Consider the following 17,462-nt stretch of genomic DNA (forward strand, 5'->3'; position numbering starts at 1 on the left):
GTTCTCTCGATGTAAATTAAGCCACAGAGAGAATTTGCTTTGAAATTGGGATCTTCTGGAAAGTGGGTGTAGAGGTCAACAAGTTTTCCTATGGAAATTCAAGTGATCCCCACTTACCGTCTCTAGCATTTAAATTAGACAAGAGGGGCGCCTGGGTGGCTCAGTCGGTTAAGCGGCCGACTTCGGCTCAGGTCATGATCTCGCGGTCCGTGAGTTCGAGCCCCGCGTCAGACTCTGTGCTGACAGCTCAGAGCCTGGAGCCTGTTTCAGATTCTGTGTCTCCCTCTCTCTGACCCTCCCCCGTTCATGCTTTGTCTCTCTCTGTCTCAAAAATAAAAAAAATAAATGAAAAATTAAAAAAAAAGTTAAATTAGACAAGATGCGGAGCTGGGGGCATTCCATCACCCCCAGAGAAATGTCAGTATGGAAAGCAGAATAAATGATATCATTTATGTCTCCTTCATTTGCATTTGGACACAGGATTCTTTAAACAGTGCTATACTTACTATAAAAGTAATAGAGGGCCATTGCAAAAATTGTTGAAAATAGTCATGAAGAATATCAGACTTCCACCCAATCTTGCCATCCAGAGATAGTCACTGTTAACATTTTGGTACAGTTTTGTTATTTTTGGCACATTCATAGCTTAAAAGTTTTAAACAAAATTTGAGTCAATTAAATACGAGTATATATAGCTTTCATCTTCTTTTTTTTTTTTAACTGAACAAATCATGAATAAATGTTTTCCAGACATGGACATTGAAATCTGTTTCCCATTCATCTTATTTTTAAGAAACAAAGCATGTCAAACATTTATTTCTAGTAATCTAGCTATACTAGCTAATTTACTAGGAGATATTATTTCTAGTAATTTAGCTATAACTATGCACAAAATCGGGGTTAACAGATACCTTGTGACAGGTACCTCCGTGAGACAGGTACCTTAAAATGAGTTGAATTGGTAGGTGAGAGAGAGAGAGAGAAAACATTGGTGGCCCACTACTAACAGCCACACGTGAGAAAATTAAGAATAGTGGTCCACAGATCATAAAACTAAGTCTGAGTTTGCCTGCGTTTGTGAAATCCTGGTTACTACCACAATTACACGAGAGATGCTGCTGATGAGCAAAGTTTTTAAACTTTTTAAAGACATCAGTTTATGTTATTAGAATTAATTCCCCCCCATTTGTGCCATATTAATAGGATTCACGTAAAATAAAAAAGCATGAGGGGCGTCTGGGTGGCTCAGTCGGTTATGCCTCCGAGTTGGCTCAGGTCATGATCTCACGGCTCACGGGTTCGAGCCCCGCGTCGGGCTCTGTGCTGACAGCTCGGAGCCCGGAGTCTGCTTTGGATTCTGTGTCTCCCTCTCTCTCTGCCTCTCCCCCACTCATGCTTCCTCTCCCTCTCTCAAAAATAAATACACGTTAAAAAAATGTTTTAAAAATGGTATGAACAGAGGCGAATTAGCTTGGCGGCCCAGGGTTTCTGACATCACTGTAATTTTTTGGCGTTATGGACATTCCCGGGAAACTTTTTGGATGCTACTGGGGAATTCCTGTCTCCTGGGTTTGGACACATCCTCCTATTACTCACAGGAAGCCAGCGCCCCTATAAAGGGGCTGCCGCAGGAGCAGTGCTCTGCTGTTCTTGGCTGACTTCACCCAGAACTCCAAGTGGCACAAGACAGAAGCAGCCAGCGACACGAGGAGTCAGACGCGGACGCCACCGCCTCACAAAACAGTAAGTGCAGCGTAAGGCCATGAAACAAGATTATCCATATGAACAGATAGGCAGAGAGCCTTTGGATAAACGGCCTGGGCAGGTTCTTGTTGTATTCAGACTTCGTTAAAATCTGGCTTTTCTCTTGCACATAAACGATGAAAATCTTAACTTGTGTAGGCATTCATTCCCATCGACTTCTTTGAAACAAAGATGGGAGCGCTGTTATCTTTTACCTAAAATCTGCTGCTGCTGCTGCTGCTGCTGAAAACATCATGTAGAATGAGCTCAGTGACTGGCTACCTAAAATTTCTTTCTGTAATGAATGTTGTACTTTTTCGCCCAGCAAGGCATTTCAAGACTCATCTTTTGATGACAAGAACCCTGGAAGTCATGACTGCTTCACGACTTCTCCCTGCTCTCACTCTTGGTAAGTCAATGTCATTCGTTAGACCAAGGCTTCTCATCCTTGACATTATTGGCAGTTTGGAAAGGACAATTCCTCCCCATGGCGGGGGGGCCTGTGCATTGTAGGGTGTTTTGCAGCATCCCAGTCTCTCCGCCCAGGGTGTTCTGCCCCGGGCTAAGGGCAATTTACTTTACCCCTTAGTGCCTCCCAATGTGTCAAGTGCAGATCATAAGTGACCTGCTTCCCAGAGGAATTGTGAGGCTCCAGCAGCATGGAGAGGACCTCGGACAGTGCTTGGTGGTGCATATTCAGTATTCAAGAAAGCTCAGTTATTCTGATTATTATTCTACTGTAGTGGATATACTGGTAGATGGTGGTGGGCAAGTGCAGGGAAAACATCAAGTGGGGGGCTCAGTCCCCAAAGATATGCGCAGTGAATGGCAGTTTCTCCATCTCTCCCCTTTCTTACTTTGGAAAAGAGGAAAAAAACTTGAGTCATCCCCAAGGCTACCGCATGATGAAAAATAAGAGTGCAAAGCCCAGTTAAAAGAGGCAAACCACAGCAGGACTAAACGTTCCATGCCTTTCACACTTTCCTCTTTAGTGCTTCTCCTGCTTAAAGGGAGCAGAGCCTGGTCTTACAACGCCTCCACAGAAATCATGACTTTCGACGAAGCTAGTGCGTATTGCCAGCAACGGTACACGCATCTGGTCGCGATTCAAAACCAGGAAGAGATTAAGTACCTGAACTCCATCTTGAGCTACTCGCCAACTTACTACTGGATCGGAATCAGAAAGGTCAACGATACGTGGACCTGGATAGGGACCCAGAAGCCTCTGACCGAAGAAGCCAAGAACTGGGCTCCTGGTGAACCGAACAATAAGCAAAGCAATGAGGACTGTGTGGAGATCTACATCAAGAGAGACAAGGACGCGGGCAAGTGGAATGACGAGAGATGTAGCAAAAAGAAGCTTGCCTTGTGCTACACAGGTACGGGGCTCGGGGTAGCCCTGGGAGGCAGTTTCAGGGTGGGGCGTCTTGACAAGGTGCGGACAGTGTGCAAGAATTGGTCTCCGCTATGGTAATTTTACGTTCTAAACTACAGGGCTTTAAAACATCGTTTGGGAGATTACTTCTTTGACATTAGCAATCAAGGTCCAACCTCGCTGAGCTTAAAACTTGGCTTTCGCATTGGGTGAAGCACTTCAGTTAAGATCTCTGGCAGTCCGCGACCCTGGCGACGTCGCCAATGATCTCTGCGGCACACTCATGATGCGAAGGAACGCATTCTAAGCACAGTAATGATCTTCCTCCCCACGGATTGTGTTTCCTGCAGCTGCCTGTACTCCTACATCCTGCAGTGGCCACGGCGAGTGTGTGGAGACCGTCAACAACTACACGTGCGAGTGCTACCCCGGCTTCAAGGGACTCAGGTGCGAGCAAGGTAAGCGTCGTGTCGCCTTTGCCTTCACTTGAGTTGGTAGCGCCATCCCGCGTCCCAGCTGGCTCTGGCGTCGGGTCTGCCTGTCTTCCCTTCCCTGGGCCACGTGGTGCCCCGTGGCGGTCAAGAGCCGAGGTCGTGAAGTCAAAGTCAGACCCCACCCCCAACCAGCTTCAAAGCCCAGATTTACCACTCTGACTTAGGGCACCTGGACCAGGTAGTTAAAACCCCCCGAGTGCCAGCTGTGTCATTGCAAAAAGGAGGCTAATAATGGTATCAGCTTCAGTGGTGAGGCTGATCGGAATGAATGCGTAGTTCCTGGCACATAGGAAGCGTAAACAGTAGTTATACCTTCCAGGGTTTTCTCACTTCATGCAAGATGACAGAGAGCAGCACTGATGTGGTTTCTCCTTTCAGCGGTGACCTGTCAAGCGCGGGAAGCCCCCGAGCACGGAAGCCTGGTTTGCACCCACCCTCTGGGGACCTTCAGCTACAATTCTTTTTGCTCTGTCAGCTGCGAAAAGGGCTACCTCCCAAGCAGCACAGAGGCCACGCGGTGCACGTCCACGGGAGAATGGAGCGCCCCTGCTCCTGCCTGCAATGGTAAATCTCTCTCCAAATGCCCAGAACATTCTCAAACTCACCCTTCGTTGTCTTGTTTTGTTTCGGATCCAATGTCACAACATTTCCAAAACTCCAGGGAAAGTTCTTTCGGTTGTTTTTAGTAGGACTTCCCTTAGCCAATATGTATGGCCAGTAGGGTGCCTGCTTGGTTTGACAGAGGTTTATATCCCATGTTTGCAGTGGATGCTTCTCCGGCTCTGGTGACTTGTAAGCGAGTGCCCATAACAGCAGAACCCACTTGAGAAATCGTAATGACTTATCTTCTCCTGCTTAATCTCTCTCATGCAGTGGAGGTGGATTTAAGACCATGGTAGTCAGGCAGCCCCCATATCTATTTTTCTCTTCAGTCTTTTTAATCTTTTAAGAGAGACAGAGAGAGAGGGAGGGAGAGAATCTCAAGAAGTCTCCGTGCCCAGCACAGAGTCCAATGGAGGGCTCAATCTCAGGCCCCCGGATCATGACCTGAGCTGAAATCAAGAGCCAGAGGCTTGACTAAGCCACCCAGGCACCCCTCTCTCTCAGTCTTATCTTTCTAGGCCAGAGACGGAAGCTTTTGGCTTCCAGGTCCCGCTGGGCTGACATAAATGAATGTCCTGTGTATGTCAGGACATAACAGGACATAAATCATGATCTAGAATCTGGGTTTTTTTCTTCGTTTTCGCTGTACATAACATAGATCAGGGACATCATAAAGTAGACCAGAAACCACTCAGCATAGTCAGAGTATAAATCAATCAGAGAAGATGAAAGTATTAATAAAAAAGCATAAAAGTTTTACTGTGTGCGCGCATGTCCCCAAGACTTATCTTAGGACTTTGGGATCTGCCGTTTGAAGGCTGCTTCCTCGCCCTGTTATAAACTCCAATTCAATAGGCAGCGAACATATCTGTAAATTTCATGGTGCTCTTTCAAATCCCCAGTGGTCGAGTGCGATGCTCTGACAAATCCTGCCAACGGAGTCATGGACTGTTCCCAAAGCTCTGGAAACTTCCCATGGAACACAACTTGTGCCTTTGAGTGTGAAGCAGGATTTGAACTAATGGGATCCCAGCGCCTCCAGTGTACCTCATCCGGGAAATGGGACGACGAGAAGCCAACGTGTAAAGGTAGAGTCGCTCCACATCAAGATTGACCATAAACATTCTTTTTCTCAACCTGTACTTGAAATTGCCCATGACTGGCAGGGATGAGAATGTGCCGAGGATGGCGTCATACGTAGAGGCACACTTAATACCCGGATAAGCACTAAAACTTAATTCACTTTAAAGCAAGAGCAACAATGTGGAAAGCAAGCAGTTTTCGCTGTCGGGTACCGGTATTCTTGTAGCCAGAAACAGCACAGAATGATTTCCAGTGGCACGAAGCCACAAGACCCGAATCAAGCTGCAAAGCAGACACATTTCATGTGCTACCTTCTTACCTTCTTTGCATTTTGGCATCATCTGTAAGCATCCAGGACCCATCAGTTGCTTTCTGGCTACATAACCTTTTCGTCCTGACGGTAACTCCTTCGAGTGTCAGAGCAGTGCTCAGGAACCACTGGTTCCGTGAAAGGCCTCCCTTCACTGAATGCCATTGTCCGTGAAGGGACTGGCGTTCGGAGAAAACACAGGCATCTTCCCAGTTGTCCAGGGAGTCATGAAGAGCCTTGAGACCTCTGAGTGTTGCTTCGTCTATGATGAACCGGGTTCATTCATCAAACGCCAAGGGCCCTCCAGTTCCTCCGCAATGTTTTCTGACCATGATTTTGGTGTTTCAGCTTTTCAGTGCAAAGCCTTGTCCCGCCCAGAGAGAGGCTACGTGAGCTGTCTTCCTGCTGCTTCTGGAAGTTTCCAAAAGGGGTCCAGCTGTGAGTTCTTCTGCGAACAGGGATTTGTCTTGAAGGGATCCAAAAAGCTCCAGTGTGGCCCTACAGGCGAATGGGACAGTGAGGAGCCCACGTGTGAAGGTACAGTTTTTGTCTTTATTTTAACACAAAAACCATGGGAGGGCTGGAGACGTGACTACGTGCGAAACCTGCCGCTGCCCGATACAAATTTTTAATGTGCTCGCTCTGTGTTCCAGCTGTGAAGTGTGATGCCGTCCGGCAGCCCCAGCGTGGCTCTGTGACATGTACCCATTCCCCCGCTGGAGAGTTCACCTACAAGTCCTCCTGCGCCTTCAGCTGTGAGGAAGGCTTCAAATTGCGTGGGTCAGCTCAAGTCGAGTGCACATCTCAGGGCCAGTGGACGCAGGAAGTCCCCTCCTGCCAAGGTAGGACTGAATTTAGACCTTAAGGGGCCCAGGTCAAAAACTTCACATGTATCTGAACCTCGATTGCCCCGCGGGCCTTGATCCTAACTTGCTACGAGCTGAAAACTAAGTAGTGCGTCTAAGTTACGCCTGCTGATGGCTTTTCAATCAGGGTTAGACGTTTTCCAGTAGATCTTTATTAACCGCCGCGCGTGTGCCTGTCGTTTGCAGCCGTACGATGTTCGGGACTGGCAGCGTCGGGAAAAATGAACGTGAGCTGTGACGGGGAGCCCGCGTTTGGCGCTGTGTGTGCGTTTGCGTGTCCTGAGGGGTGGACCCTCAACGGCTCCGCAGCTCTGACGTGCGATGCCACGGGACACTGGTCCGGGACGCCGCCTACCTGCGAAGGTGAAGCATTGATTGGTGGTGGTTGCCTGGGGGGGACTAGACGGAAGAAGGGGAAAGCGAGGAACCATTCATTACGTTCAGGCCAGGGGGGTTGCCAAGGTGAAAAAGCTGGTGACCATTTCATTTTATGGGCATGGAGGGAGAACCGAGGAGGTGACGCGTGGGCGGAATAGGTACAACTGTGACGAGGGCGAAAAGGGGAGCCAGAGGTAAAAGTAGGGGGGAAAGGAGAGCAAGGGAGGGAGAAGGGAGCGCAGTAGGGACCCAGGCGCAGTGGGTTCTGTTCTTCAAGCCTGGCAGGTGACGGCGCTCCTGGCCGTGGCCGCAGACAGGCCCGCGCAGGTGGCTTGGGTCGATCTCAGAGGCCTGTAGTGCCCTGTCTCTCCCTCATGCATTGAAGTAGACGGCTTATCCATGTGCCAAGAAAAGGGCACGGAAAGACTTTACGTTCAGTTCCTTCTCGTGAAAGTTCTTCCCTCCTCTGTCTCCCTAGCTCCCACTGAGTCCAGCATTCCCTTGGCTGTTGGACTCACCGCCGCTGGGACCTCCCTCATGACAGTAGCATCATTTGTCCTCTGGCTTCTGAAACGCCTGCGGAAGAGAGGTAAGGGAGCTTGGGAACGTACTCCAAAAATGTTTTTGAAAAATGTATTTTTTTTTTCCTCATTGGTGAGTCATGTTCTCTCTTGCACGTTTCTAACATTTTCTTTAATGTTTATTTATTTATTTTGAGAGAAAGAGGGCACAAGCAGGGGAGGGGGGCAGAGAGAGAGGGGAGAGGGAGAGAGAATCCCGAGCATGGAGCCTGATGTAGGGCTCGAACTCGCAAACTGTGAGGTCATGACCCGAGCTGAAATCAAGAGTCAGACATTTAACCGATCGAGCCACGCTGGTGTCCCCTCTCTTGCACATCTCGGCAGTAATTAGACTCTAGTTACAAAACACTAATAAACTGCAGTGTAAATGAGCAGTGGTCCTAGGGAAAGAGTTTACAGTACAGCTTGAAGTGGGGAGGGGTTTTAGGAAATAAAAATGTTAGTTGTGTTCACAGCAGACAACTCCAGGGGGTGCCATTCACATGGAATTCTGTGGTTCCCCTCGGAGTGGGTGCAGTGAGCCTGCCATGATGGGTGCTCCCAGGAAGTGGCTAAAACGGCTCCGAAACATTTATTTGGAATACAGGCTTCAATGTGGGAAATCTCCTAGGGAATATGCCAACGCGTGTAGCCACACTCACAGTTTGGCTCTACAGAATATTTGACATTTTTTAAAATTAAGTTTTGACATTTATAAAATAGGAACCTTCACGTAAAATCTAGATTTGGGACTTCTCATGAAAAACGGGCAGATGAACTTGGCAAGCTGAGCGGGTAGCTATTGGCCAGCATTAGAAAGCTGCTGGGCCCCTAGAATGAATGTGCATTTCACGCCCACTGCCCCCAAGCTGTGTTTGCACTCTGATTATTACAGGGGCCCTGAAGGCATTGGGTTTGCAATCCCTAGAGGATAGAGTCAGATTGTTTCTGAATTTAATACGGCCCTGAGAGTCTTTTAGTCCAACTGAATGGTTTTCTTTCTCTTGCAGCAAAGAAATTTGTTCCTGCCAGGTAAGTTGCATTCTTGTCCAAAGCATGCCTTTGAACATTCTACATATTTTTCCCTGTTCATGTCGGAAAACGGTGCTTTACTTAGTGTTTTTATGTACTCCACAGCAGCTGCCAAAGCCTCCAATCAGATGGATCCTACCAGATACCTTCGGAGTCCCTTTAAGGCTAAAGGAATCAGGTAAGACTTGAAAACCACATATGATTTTGAGAGAGCATATCCTCCAAATCTGCCAGTTTCTGGGGGGAAAATCACCACCTTCACGGTGTTGGATGGAAAACTGTTTCATTTCTTTGTAGAAGGACAGGAACAAGGATCTGGGCTTTATTGAGTCATTTCACTTGTGAAAGTTATTAATAAAAATGACAGCTAACCTTTATGTGGCACTTAGTATCTTCCAGAAACTGTTCTGAGTTGGGAATTCTAGGAGATAGAGACTTGTTGCTGTATTTCCTGTTATACAGATGAAGAACACGAGAGACAGACAAGTTAAATAACTTGCCTAAAATCTCAAAGCTAGTGAGTGACATAGCCAGAATTCAAACCTAGGCAGTCTGGTTCTAGAATCTGTGCTCTGCTTTGTGAGAATTGTGAAGGGTCAAGTCCCCCCACCCCCACGAATATATTTTGTTAATTAATAGTCTATTTTTTAAGGCAGTTTTAGGTTTACAAAAAAAATTAGCAGAAACTGGACTCCCAACATACTCCTTCACCCTCCAATTTCCTTTGTTATCAACATCCTGTATTAGTGTGGCATTTTGTTACAATTGATGGGCCAATATTGATACGTTATTATTAGCTAAAGTTCACCCTTTATATTAGTGTTCTCTCTTGGCTTTGTATATTTTACAGGTTTTGACAAGTGTGTAATGACTTATATCCGCCATTAGAGTATCATATAGAATAGTTTCGCTGCCCTAACTGAATAGGGCTTTGAGGTTCATAGGTGGACTCCCCTGTGATAGTGAACACGGTGGTCCGTGGTAGATGGTGAATTTTGTTGTTGCTATGAATACAGAATATTAAGCGTCCTGATGGCACGCTCTCTCTGTTCGCAGGAACACAGTTTCCTCCAGGGAACTAGAGCAATACCCTGAAGATGGCAAGGACAGAGAGCCCTCCTCTGGTCTCTGGCCCTCCTCACCTCCCACACCCGCTGCCTTTAAGCTGGGAGCGAGGCACCCATGAGGACTTCACCCATCCAAACTCCAGTGAGCAAGGCCAGTCTGCCATCAGCGAGTCAGCCTTCTCTTTGCTGTTCTCTGTGTCTGGAAAGTACTGGCTGATGGAGGGAAAGCATATTCTCTTCCAGGCAAATGTGAAGGGAGCCAGGCTCCACGATCTCAAGAATTCCTGTTCCATCTCTCCGCCCCGCTCACTGTGAGATCTCAGTGGAGAACCACAGGATTTTGTGGCCTTGCTTCTTTCTTTTGCCCCTCACGGTGTCTCTGCTGATTACATGGTTGCTGTCATGGGGCTGAAATATTGTCAAGAGTTTGGGGGAAACCTCTTGGCCAAAGATATTCTATCACCAACGTGAAAAAAAAATGACAATTTTGTAATGCCCCCAGGCGAGTGCATGGGGAAATCCTACTTAATGCTCTGTGCGAGGATGACTAAAGCACAGTCTTAATCACTTTTCTCCCTGTGGGATTCACTGCTTTTTAAAGTGCCGTAAGAGATCGTGCTCTCTTTATTTGCATTGACAACAGGACAATCTTCCCTAATTCTTAATTCCGTGTGTGTGTTGTGGAGACTCTAAAATATGTACACATTAGCACTGCGATAGGGTAGAAGTGACTTATCCTAGATCTTTGTTCAGTCACAGTTTCTAATGTTCCATCTGTAGTAAATTTATTTCAAAAAAGGGCAAATACTGTTTATAATGTTAACCAGGGTGAAGTTCTAAATTTTTTGTTCCCGTTGCTTTTCAAAACATTAGTATCAGCACAGTAGAATCTGAATGGCACGCACTTATACGCTGTCAGCTCTTTTTCCAGAGGTAGGTGGTTTTCCATGATGAAAAGCTTCCACGGGGCCAAATGTTCTGATTTGCTAAAAGCAGAAATGCAGACAGACGAAGGTACAACTCTTTGAATGTCTCTGTTGACAAAAACATGTAGTCATACGGATGTGCTTTAGCACTTCTCCAAAGACGTTTGTCAGGGGTGACGTGTCCACATATAATTCTCATATATTACATTAGATTTTAAAACCATGATAGGGACTCACCTTGTAAAAGATTTGTCTGGTGGGTTTTTTGAAAAGTGGAGACTTTTAATATTTATTCCCTAATTGTGTTATTCTGTGTGTTAGAGTGTTCGTGAAGAGAGGAAAGTCAGTATGAATGAGCATATGTATTTATTTATCAGGGAGTTTAAAATTCCTCAGGGATCCCCACTGATCGTTGGCAGTGAGAAATTCTTGGCCAGTCCATTGCCCAAGCTTCTCGCTCCGTCTTGCAAGTTACATGAGAATCAAAACTCTCCCACACGTACATTCACTTAGCATGTGTTGAAAATCAAAGTTTCTGACAAATGCGGGCTGCGTGTTGGTAAAGGCAAAGCCATAAGTAACCAGGGAGGTATGCTAAGTGTCAGAACGGTAGAGAATTTTAAGGGGCAAAAGAACTCTGGAAAACAAGGGAGAGAGAAATAAACAACTACTGCCAGCACACTACCTATAGAATGAATTATTATTTTCTCTGAAATTGTTCGAATGTTGTAAATATTTATACTGTGATGTAAATAGCTGTGTGAAGTGTAACTATGGTCCGTGTTTTAAACGGTTTTTAAAACGGGTTTTAAAAAGCATTTTAAATTATGATTCAAAATATTTTACAGTTTTTTAAAGTATGTATTTATTTAAGCTTATGCCATACCTATTTTGTATGTGACGTGGCCAGCGCAAAGTTTGATAATAAACGTGTTTATGTTTAGTGCTGTGTGTAGGTTCTTTCTTAAAAATTCAATTTTATTTGGATAAAATTCGCATGCCGTAAAATTCACCCTTTTTTCAGTGGATGGTCCGGTAGTTTTGGTACATTCATAAGATGGTACAAACATCCCTGCAAGAGAGTTGTGGCTATAATCCAGGAGATTTTGTTCTTCTCCCTAATCTCCCAATGGTGCCAAATCCTATCAACACTTCTCTTAATAACCCGTAACCAGCCGTGTTCTATTCCCACGGACAGCCTCGGAACAGACCCTTGTCACCATCCCTGGATTACATGATAAAATCCCCATGAACTCGTTGGTCTCCAGTCTCTGAATCGGCTGCTGGGAGGGACTGTGGACCTAAGTCACTGACACAGCCCTCAAGTCATACAAAATATCGTCTTTTCCTGTCTCCCAGCCTCACTTTACACCATGCCTCTTTAGACATTGCATTCCATCCAGGATGGAGAGCTGCGTCTGCCCACTTTGGTGCCTTTGAACACACTGGGTTGTTTCACCTGGAGTTACCTACCCCCATCAAGGACAACCTCCCCCCCTTCCCCCCAAGCCACACACACTCCATCCTGCTGTCCTACTCAGGTTTCAGGTTCTCTGCTCACATGTCCCTTCGTGACAATTGGCTCCTTAGAGTAGCTCACCTCTTCAATGCTCTCACAGCCCATATTTTTCTGCCTTCCTTTAATTACAATTAAATAATCTGTGTAATTGTTGAATACTTGTCTTTTCTACTAGATTCTAGGTTCCTTAAGGGTAGGAACACATTACCTTGTTCATTGCTGTGTTCCTAGAATGTAGCAGATTTCCGATACGCGGTAGATACTCAGCAAATATGTTTTGAACGAATGAATCAATCGGTGGATGAACAAATATAGATTTGGGCTCATGATAAGGAGCAGGACCCCTTTTCTCAAAGGGAATGAGTTGTCTCAGAAGGCAAGGTTTAAAACCCTGTTAGGGAGACAGGATATGTTTGGCAACAGGACGGAACAGAATGAAGAACAGAAGAAGAAATAGAGGAACTAGTTAATGGCCTGAAGGTTCAGTGAGGTAGGATGAAGAAGTGTCGCAGTGAGATACTTGAGCACCAGATTTACAAGAAGAGGTGGCCACGATTAAAGAGTGGGATGCTGGAGTACGTGATTGTAGAGGTGACACCGTTTTGGGTGATGTCAAAGTTGAGGCTGTGTCCAGGGAAGAGGGTAGTTGAAGCTGAGTGGGGGAGGATGTTATTGGAGATCTAGGCCCCCAGTCGTGGGGTTACTGGTTGTTGTGTGAGACTGTGCATTCCTTCTACCCACGATAAACTCATGTTGGAGACTGCAGTGAACACAGCCTGGGTCGGTTGCAGGCATCTGTGATGGGGGTGTAGGCACAAGGGAAGGGCACTTCCTTTTATGGACCTAGGGCTTCTGCTTTCAATGGCACTCAGTGAGTTTTCCTTCAGCCATCTCATGGTGGGCAAATAGTCCCCCAGCATTGGTTTCAATCTCTCCAGGGTTTTGTTATGGCTTATAATGCTCGCCCACTCACTCTAGTTCTGCCCTTTGGGGAGCACAGAATAACTGAATGACTACTATTCTCCACCCCCTCCCCCGGCCACCCTTCAAGTGACTGCTAACATGTCCTGTGACCTTGCCTACCCCAAATCTCTTCAGATTGAAGGTGCACAATTTTTAAAATTGTTATTGAGGTGAAGTTTATATAACATAAAAGCAACCATTTTAAAGCGTACAATCTAGAGTGATATCTAGTGCGTTCCTAAAGTTGTGCAGTCACCACCTCTATCTTGTTAAAGATACTCTCATCAAAAGGAAATCTTGTACCCATTAAGCAGTCGGGCCTCATTACCCCCCCACCCCCCGCCCCTGGCAACCACCAGTTTGCTTTCTGCCTCTATTGATTTACCTATTCTAGATATTTCATATGAATGAGATCACACAATATCTGGCCTTTTGTATCTGGCATCTTTCACTAAGCATAATGCATTCAAGGTACATCCTCATCATAACCTGTATTAGTACTCTGTTCCATTTTGTGACTGAATTACATCCCATAGTATAGATGAATGCGCACTCAATTTAAGCCAAATTTCTCACTGTATTCTCAAGAAAAATGTTTTCAACAAACACAAAATCCATTCATAGAACTCAGAAGCATCCATTTGAAAAATTCTTTGATAAACGCCAAAACCACAGCACGGATGCACTCAGTCAGAGGAACTTGGTGAGGGGCATGGTGATGTGGTCTGAGTTCTCTAGAAATCTAACTTGATATAAGGTCAGAATTTAAATGTATAGGAGAATGAATAAACTGCATTTTTTATCTGACCATTTCACTAAATAACTCTCCCTACACTTCAGAAACCAACATTGGATGGACCCGAGGTTTCTTCTCTCCATCAAGGGCCCGGAATTCTGGTACACCATGTAGACATGGTTCAAATCTGGAGCCTAAAGGTAGTTGTGTCTGGGTGCCAGATGACCTAAACTGGCTTTCTGAAGAAAACCCTGGATTGCTATATGGTTTTCAAAGAAGAACAAAAATGTCCAACAAACTGTAGAACAACAAAGATATCCAACAAAAGAGTAAGACTGGAAAAAAAAGAAAGGAGATATAAAGTCTTTTCTTAGTAAAAGAAAAAGACACTTGTAGCTTATGACCCAAAAGGGGTTCGTTTATCCATTTATTTATCCATTGGCTCAATTGACATTTATTGAATGCTGGGCCTTCTGCTTCTGAAAATGTAGAGGATTGATATTCTGAAAACTCTACTGCTCTGATCTTTTGCATTTCCAGGTGGATTATAATAACCTGTTTAAATGAATAGCTGAGCTTCCAAAAAAGAATGGAACCCCAGAGGACAAAAATGATTAGGAAGCAGGCACCTGACCAATGTAAGAGTTTGTGAGCCAATGTGAGAACTTTAGATTTTACTCTGAGTAGGCTGGAAAACTGCCGGAGGGGTTTGAGCAGAACAATGGCCTGATTTGTATTCTCTCGTGCTGGGTACCTTCTTTCCCTCGGCTACCCTCCCTCACCATCCATGCATTCTCAGGCCTTCCTGCCCTATGTCCCAGGAGGCTGGTTCCCGCAGACTGCATCACTGGTGGGCTGGTGCCTGATTGGTTTGACTAATAAGAGGCCCTCCAGGAGATCAAAGAGAAAGAGGGGAGAGTGGTCAGCGTATGTCTTACTCAGCCTTTCCCTGCTAGGGTATTCTCTCTAGAAGCAGTTGCAACTCTCTTCCACTACAGCTCCTAATGGGCAGCCTTTCCTGTAGGGTTGCAATTCTCATTGCGTTCTGAAAACATTGTCTCCTCCCTTGAATCTTCAGTCCCAGGGATACAGCCGCTTCCTGCTACTTCCAGTCCCTGGATGCCTCATTTTCTCTTGTTTATTTTCTTAGTCTTGCCCAGCCTACGTAAGTGGTCTCTCTACTAAAGGCTCTTCAGCAGGTGAAGGCTTCACTCACCAGGGGCGAATTCTGTTTCTGGCTGGGACCCTGAATGATATGCATTTTAACTGAATCACTTAAATTGTTCTGTTGAAAACAGACCATAAGAGGAAAGGGGTAGAAACAAGGAGTCTTGATGTGGGGGGCTTTTGCAATAATATAGCTGAGAGATGATGGTGGTCTCAATGAATCATAGAATGGAAGCGATTGAATATTTTGATGGTAAAGCCAATAAAATTTGCTAACATATTGGATGTGATTGGTCAGAAGAAGAGGGAGAGCTCAGTTAACTCCAAAGCCTTTGGCTAAAGTAACCGGAAGAATGGATTTATAACTTGGAGAGATGGCAAGAGGCTTGGGAAGAGGAATTCAGAAGTTCGGTTTGGCACATGTAAAATTTGACAGGCTTTTTCAACAACTAAAAGGAGATATCCAGTGGGCATTGGGCTGGGAACAGTCCTGGCTGGAAATACAAATTTGGGACTCATCACCATTTAGATGGCTCTTCAAAGTTAAGAGGCTGGCTTGGATCACCACATCAGTGAAGGGAGAAAAGAAGAAAACAGCAGTGAGCTGGAGCACTGCTAAGGCGTGGAAAATGGAGAGATGAGGGCATATCAACAAACGAAACAGAGAAGGAACAGTCCATGAAGTAGGAGGAAAACCAGGGGCTGACTGGTGAAATAAGATGAGAACAGAGGGTCGGTTGTGCTGGCTTTAGTGAAGGGGAGGACCTTGGTGGGAGCAGTCTCAGGGAAGCGCTGTGATTGAAGATCTGATTGGGCAAGGGTCAAGGGAGAATTGAAGAAGACTTAGACACACAAGTCTAGACGTTCCTTCGGGCATAACAGTAGGCATATTGGCACTTCACAGGGCTCCTTGGCTCCAGGTTTGTCCCCACTTCAGCTTGTCTTCCAAGCTCCTAGAAGATGATGTGCAGCCTAATAATCAAGAGCATGAGCATCAGAACCAACCGGCCTGGGGTCCAAACCCCAGCTGTGTCTCTTACTAGCTTTGGGACTAAGCCCAACTTTCTTAAGCTCTCTGAGACTCTTTTAAAATGGGGGTGACGACAGTGCCTGCTGGTGAACAGTAGTACTTAACCTTCCTAAAGGTTAAATAAGGTGATACATATGGAGGGTTGAGCTCTATGGCTATTGCCGTTGTTACTGATGTCTTTTAAAAAATACAAATCTGGGGGCGCCTGGGTGGCTCAGTCGGTTAAGCGGCCGACTTCGGCTCAGGTCATGATCTCGCGGTCCATGAGTCCGAGCCCCGTGTCAGGCTCTGTGCTGACAGCTCAGAGCCTGGAGCCTGTTTCAGATTCTGTGTCTCCCTCTCTCTGACCCTCCCCATTCATGCTCTGTCTCTCTCTGTCTCAAAAATAAATAAACGTTAAAAAAAAAAATTAAAAAAAAAAAACAAATCTGATTACGTCATAACTCTTACTTTCCATTGCCCTCCATAATATAGGTCCTAATTTCATATGAATTCTAGTTCCTTCACATGTGACACAAAACAAACACAAAAGTACTCTAGGGCCCCAAACTCCTTAGGGTGAAAAGGTGGAGCTGCTTTGCTCTCTTTAGAGCTTAACTTTAGGAGGTGCCATTAACGAGGACTTCCACTAGGGGGCGAGCAAGGAAAGAGGGAGAAGGAACTAGACGTCAACCTGTCAGGTGAGCAGAAGTTGAACAGACATCGTAAAAGGGAAGAAAAAATAAGAAAAAAAAAACAGAGAGGGAGGCAAACCATAAGAGACTCTTAAGTACAGAGAACAAACTGAGGGTTGCTGGAAGGGAGGTGGAGGGGGGATGGGCTAAATGGGTGATGGGCATTAAGGATGAGCACTGGGTGTCATATGTTAGAGCTGAATCACTGGGTTCTTCTACTCCTGAAGCCAAGACTACACTGTATGCTAACTAACTTGAATTTGAACTTGAACTGGGGCGCCTGGGTGGCGCAGTCGGTTGGGCGTCCGACTTCGGCCAGGTCACAATCTCGCGGTCCGTGAGTTCGAGCCCCGTGTCGGGCTCTGGGCTGATGGCTCAGAGCCTGGAGCCTGTTTCCGATTCTGTGTCTCCCTCTCTCTCCGCCCCTCTCCTGTTCATGCTCTGTCTCTCTCTGTCCCAAAAATAAATAAACGTTGAAAAAAAAAATTGAATTTGAACTTGAACAAATTTGGTCCGAAATGCTGTTTTAATTGCGTGATGTTTTCAATTATCTGGGGCCCTTTACCATGGACGACCAAGAGTTAAGTGCAGTATTTATTCAAAAAGAGAAGAGAGAGAGAGATGGGGGGTGGGGAGGAGAGAAAGAGGAGGAGTAGGAGGGAAGGAGGGAGGGAGGAAAGGAAGATAAAAGGGAAGGATGGAGGCAGGGAAAAAGGGAAAGAAGGAAGGAAGGAAGGAAGGAAGGGAGAGGGGATGGAAGAAAAAATGGTAGGAGGGAAGGAGAAGACAATCTATCAACAATGGTCAGCAGCTCTACTTTTCTCAGGGTATGAGAGAGGCCAGACTAGGAAAGGGGTGGGGAAAGACGAGTGAGAAGAGATGGGGGAAGGTAAGGGGAAGGGGAGGAGGAGGATGTGAGACTGAGTCAGGGAAATG

At 45.9% G+C, this 17,462-nt stretch overlaps 1 protein-coding gene across 2 annotated transcripts; it reads left to right on the forward strand.

Moving 5' to 3' along the window:
* Nucleotides 1–1,658: 1,658 nt before the first annotated feature.
* SELE (selectin E) lies at nt 1,659–11,380 on the forward strand. Of its 2 annotated transcripts, none has more exons than XM_045452989.1 (13): nt 1,659–1,743; nt 2,069–2,152; nt 2,736–3,122; nt 3,469–3,576; nt 3,991–4,176; nt 5,118–5,303; nt 5,957–6,145; nt 6,262–6,450; nt 6,661–6,837; nt 7,331–7,441; nt 8,423–8,444; nt 8,550–8,622; nt 9,501–11,380. In XM_045452989.1, exons 2-12 carry the CDS (start codon nt 2,095–2,097, stop codon nt 8,605–8,607), a joined length of 1,671 nt encoding a protein of 556 aa, XP_045308945.1. In that variant the 5' UTR covers nt 1,659–1,743; nt 2,069–2,094; the 3' UTR covers nt 8,608–8,622; nt 9,501–11,380. The 2 variants fall into 2 exon arrangements, with proteins under 2 accessions (XP_045308945.1, XP_045308946.1); XM_045452990.1 differs by having other exon boundaries at nt 1,660–1,743; nt 2,073–2,152.
* Nucleotides 11,381–17,462: the final 6,082 nt, after the last annotated feature.

This window comes from Leopardus geoffroyi, chromosome C3 (genome assembly GCF_018350155.1).
Source record: "Leopardus geoffroyi isolate Oge1 chromosome C3, O.geoffroyi_Oge1_pat1.0, whole genome shotgun sequence".
Classification (NCBI taxonomy): Eukaryota; Metazoa; Chordata; class Mammalia; order Carnivora; family Felidae; genus Leopardus; species Leopardus geoffroyi.